The 5,130-nt window shown below is 35.2% G+C and overlaps 1 protein-coding gene across 1 annotated transcript; it reads right to left on the bottom strand.

Annotated features, from left to right (window-relative positions):
* Positions 1 to 1,115: 1,115 nt before the first annotated feature.
* Positions 1,116 to 4,798, bottom strand: LOC129871672 (receptor kinase-like protein Xa21). The gene is made up of 2 exons (XM_055946631.1): positions 1,802 to 4,798; positions 1,116 to 1,663 (listed from the first exon to the last, which is right to left on the bottom strand). Exons 1-2 carry the CDS (start codon positions 4,773 to 4,775, stop codon positions 1,317 to 1,319), a joined length of 3,321 nt encoding a protein of 1,106 aa, XP_055802606.1. The 5' UTR covers positions 4,776 to 4,798; the 3' UTR covers positions 1,116 to 1,316.
* Positions 4,799 to 5,130: the final 332 nt, after the last annotated feature.

The following is a 5,130-nucleotide window of genomic DNA, read 5'->3' as shown; positions in this document are numbered from 1 at the left end:
GTCATTATATTTGTATTATATTTGTCTGACTATAATTTAATTTATTTATTTCCTCATTACAAAATATGAACTATTTTTTTTTACAAACGTATTAATAAAGTTAAATGGTTGTGATTTCCACAATTTTGTGGGGGTATTACACATTATTGAAATCTCATCACATTGAGGAATTGCGTAAACTAAGGGGTAAGGAAATTGATAGAGAAGAGTCAGTCAACTTAAATTATTAAAAATATATAATATAAAAAGGTTGCATTATATATGGTCCAAATCTAAGTAAACGGAAGGTCATGCAATCTAAGATAAGTTTGAAAAAAAGGCATGTCGCTTCAACTTTTACCAATCATGTTTAGAGGTGGATTCGTGATTTTAAATTTATAATTTTTTATGACGATTTTAAATTAATATATAATAATAGTTGGATTTATATTTATAAATATTTTGTGAATTTTTTAATACAATATAAAATTTGAACAAAAGTTATTAAATTCTTCTTTTTCTTGTTCAATCTTTCTAGCAGAATCCTCAAGTTTTTACTGTCAATTCAAAGTACTACTTTTTTAAATCTCAAAGAAATATATTTTTTCTACTATCGAAAAAAGACAAGTAATAAAAGGTGAGAGAATCTTAATAGCTCGATTGACTGATTTTCTACTTAAACCTTCATCATCAGTATTATCATTAAGCTTGTAAAGCTCGGCCTGGCCAAGTTTGGGGGCCAAAGGAATTGGTCGACTAATTATCATAAATCAGTGGTATAATACACATCAAACACACTTAAAATCTTGAATTCCAATCTCATGATACCGAAATACTTGAAAAAGAAGACTTCATTAATGAAAATGCAACGAGCATTTGGGTCCGGCTTGGCCAAGTCTTGGGGTCAACTAAATCAATGACTAACTATTGAAGAATCAGTGGACTAATTAACATACACTAAAAATACCTAAAATCCTGTTTTGTGATATCGAGTCCAAGTGATGTTCCTCTGTACCATTTTCCTGTTCTGCATCTAAAGTCCAAGAATACAGTAATTTCTCAATTCACTAATTGTTTATTTTTTTCCACACTATCACAGAGAGTTCAAAAGAAGTTTATTGAATACAAATGAACATAAAGCAAAATAGTGCAGCTAAACACCTTTATTAATTTCATTCTGGTTTCTTTATAGCTAGCATTCAAAACATACAGGTTCAAAGCCACTCAAATGAAATTACAAACAATACATGACTCCAAGTAAGTACTATACGACGACTTTACTAAAGAAACCAAAAGGCATCAGAAAAGAACACTATCGAAAGAGATGCTGATCACTTCTATCTTTCCTGAAATGTGTTCTTGATTTTGTTAAGCCTCTTGACTACTTCTTTCATGGTTATTCTTGATTCTGGCATTTCCTTTGTGCAGTCTAAACCCAATTCTATCATGGAGGCTATGCAGATTTCACTTTGGGAAGTGATCTGTTCTTCCTCGGAAAAAAGATTGGCATCCACAACGTCCATTATAGTCCCTGAAAATGATTGTGTGATCCATTTCCTCAAGTCAAGATTTTCATTGCATATCTCTTCATCTGTTGGCCTTCTTTTGGTCAAAACCTCCATCAACATGATGCCGTAACTATAAACATCACCACTAGCAGACACTATTCCCTCCGAGCCATATTCTTAAAAAAGGATTGAAGATAAGTTGATTGAAATACAACAATAATTTTGCATAAATAAAAACTTGCTCTTTTTACTTGTAGAATTTGGAGAGACTTAATTATGATAAGAGAAAATCAAAGAGAGTAGATTTTTTATACCTGGTGCAATGTATCCAAGAGTGCCCAATGTCTCAGTATAAGCCATGGACTTGCTTATGGCTAAAATTTTAGAGATTCCAAAATCACCAACACGAGCCACCATATCTTCATCGAAAAGAACGTTGGCTGGCTTTAAGTCACAATGAACAATTGGAGTAACATTACCATGATGTAGATATTCAATTGCCATAGCTACATCAAGCATTACGGCGACTCTTTGATGAAGGTTCAAGTGGCAATCTTCTCTGTACAACCAATTCTCAAGACTCCCGTTAGGCATATATCGCAGAACAAAGGCTCTTATATAGTCACTAGAACAAGTAGTAATCACCGGAACAAGATTTCTGTGTCTAACATTTCTCATCACTTCGCATTCAGTATCAAACCTTCTGCATACTTGCTCATTTTCCAAATCCAGAACCTTTATCGCCACTACACTTCCACCAGATAATGTGCCTTTGTACACAGAGCCAGAACTTCCCACACCAATTAAATTTGATTCATCAAAATTATTTGTTGCTCGTTGAATCTCGTGATAAGAAATAAATTGATAAGTCCCGATCTCCTGTTCTTTTTCCACATCTTTGGACTTTCCTTTCTTCTGTCGTTTCATTATCCAAATTGAAACCAACAAAAATATCAGAAAGGATGAAATAATCACTGGAGTAACAATTTTTAGCACAATCTCCTTTAGCATTGATTGTTGTCCAGGATTGGTGATAGCACAAGAAGGAATCTCCAATATGTGTGCTCCACATAGACCTTTGTTCCCGAGAAATGATTTCAGAGTGGAATTTGCAAACACACCGTCACTGGGTATTTCACCTTCTAAACCATTAAATGAAACATTAATGCTTTTCAAGGACGAGAGTTTTTCCAATGACTTAGGAATAGTACCTGACAATGCATTTAAAGACAAATCCAAGAATACTAAGCTTATCAAGTTGGCAAAAGATAATGGAAGTTGGCCAAAAAATGAATTGTTCGATAGGTCAAGAAACTGTAGGTTTTGGAGTTCCCCGAATCTGGTTGGTATCATGCCTGAAAAGTGGTTACTGGAAAGATTTAGTTCTACAATGGCTTTCAGTCCTCCAATATCTGATGGAACTTCTCCCTCTATAGAATTTTGTGACACTCTTAGAGAGAGAAGGCCACTCATCTTCCAAAGGCTCAACGGAAATTTTGATGAAAATTTATTAGAACCCAAATAAAGATGTTGTAGCATGCTAAGATTTCCTAAGCATTCTGGAATTGATCCAGAGAGCTCATTACCATGCAGAAATAATTTAACCAAATTGGATAAATGGCATACCGACTCTGGAATATGTCCCTGCAATTTATTGTTTTGTAGATACATCCCTCGGAGTTGCTTAAGCTCACCAATCTCAGAAGGAATATTCCCTGCCAAGTTGTTTCCTTGAAAGTCTAGGCTCATTTGACCGCTTATGTTGCCAATACTTGTGGGGATACGGCCGTTGATGTGTGCATCTGATATTTCAAAGATTTCAATTGTAGATGAAAGATTCCCAAGAGAATTGGGCAGAACACCAGTCAATGGATTGGCACCCACTTCTAGATATTTCAACATCCTACAGTCTGCCAAAGAATTGAAGAATCGCAACTCATGCTTTCTTGGTTCATTGGTAAGTTGATTATCATGTAGGAACAGCGCTCGCAGCTCATGAAGATTTCCTAAATTAGTAGGAATAGCGCCTGTGAGAAAGTTTTGTGCTAGCACCAGTTTCTCAAGCTTGGAAGCATTTGTTATGAACAATGGAATTTCCCCTTCCAGCTGATTGACTGCCAAGTAAAGTTCTTTAAGGTTCGGAAGATGAAGACCTGTAGTGGTTGGAATTCTACCAGAGAGGTTACTGAAACTGAAATCAATGAATTCCAAAGAAGATATATTGAAAATAGCCTTCGGAATTTGACCAATAAGATTATAATTATGGGCAAAGGTTAATTGACTCAAATTTGATAGCTTCCCTAATTCTGAAGGAATTTGACCCACTATGCGATTGTTTGCACAATAAAGATGTTGCAGAGTGGAAATATTTCCCAATGAAGTGGGAATAGTCCCTTTTATTGGATTATCACCAATATAGAACCTCTCGAGCTTGGATAAACAACCAATATTTTTTGGTATGTCTCCATTTATGTTGTTGAAAGATATGGACAAAATTTTGAGCTCTGTGAGTTGGCATATATTGGAAGGAATGCAACTAGAAATTTGGTTGTGAGATATATTTAAATATCTCAGATTTGACACAGTATTCCCTTCATCTAGCAATAGAGGACCAGAAAGGCTATTGTTTCCCAGATGTATGGAAAGTAGAGACGAAATGTTAAACAGTGCTACAGGAATGGAACCAGTTAATTGATTATCAGTCAAGTACAAATCTGTAAGTTGGCTCAAATTACCGACCTCCTTTGGAATGTTGCCACTGACTCTATTCCCAGACAAACTGAAGTTCATCAACTTTGTGGCATTTCCGACAGAAGGAAGGATTATACCCGTGAGGCTATTGTTGGTGAGATCAAAGACTCTAAGTTCGGGTACATACCATGGCCCTTTCCACATTTCACCACCGAGTTTATTGAAGGCCAATGAAATTACTTGAACTCTGCGGTGTTGAAATAAACTTGCTGGTATACTTCCTTGGAGCTGATTGTTGTCGAGATTGAGACGACTGAGAAAGGACAAATTGGCCAAAGATGGGGAAATTGTGCCTTGCAGTTGCAAATTAGGAAGAGCCAAGGCCACAACTCTTTGCCTTTTTGAACTGCAAGTGACACCGAACCAAGAGCAAAAAGAAGTATTGTTGGTCCAATTAATGGCCAAAAAATGAGTGGGACTTGTAACAAGATTTTGGAAAGCTAGTAAAGCATGTTGGTCAGTCTCATTTGAGGAAGCAAGTGATATAGAAAATTGAATTAGAAAGAGAAGAATCAATAAGACAATGTTCTTCTTCATTTGTAGAGACTGGGAATGGAATGTTTGTGTGTGTGGTATTTCCAATGATCAAAGTTACTCCACTATATATATATATATAGCACCAAACCAAATACTTAACGTGTTGAAAAGTATAGACTATAATTTCCAAAATGTGAAAACAGATTCATACAGAGGAGGAAAATAAGTAGCTAAAAGAAAAAGACACTAATTGGGTTGTGTTTCCCAAAACGAAAAAGATGTTTCTATCAATTTTCAATATATTGTTAAGAGCAAAGTCAATAGGAATCAATCTATCAAATCAACCTTATAAGGTTGTGTTATATGTAACAGAAAATAAAACACAATACACATTCACTAAGATTTCCTGTATTCA

Source organism: Solanum dulcamara, chromosome 10 (assembly GCF_947179165.1).
Source record: "Solanum dulcamara chromosome 10, daSolDulc1.2, whole genome shotgun sequence".
NCBI lineage: Eukaryota > Viridiplantae > Streptophyta > Magnoliopsida > Solanales > Solanaceae > Solanum > Solanum dulcamara.
Note: the sequence above shows the minus strand (reverse complement) of the source record. Positions and strands in the feature narration are given on the sequence as shown.

Excerpts from the sequence above, each read along its gene's own strand:
- LOC129871672 (XM_055946631.1), bottom strand. The coding sequence starts at position 4,775 with ATGAAGAAGAACATTGTCTTATTGATTCTTCTCTTTCTAATTCAATTT. Across the intron at positions 1,664-1,801 it reads TCTTGGATACATTGCACCAG|AATATGGCTCGGAGGGAATA; the intron begins GTATAAAAAATC and ends TCCTTTTTTAAG.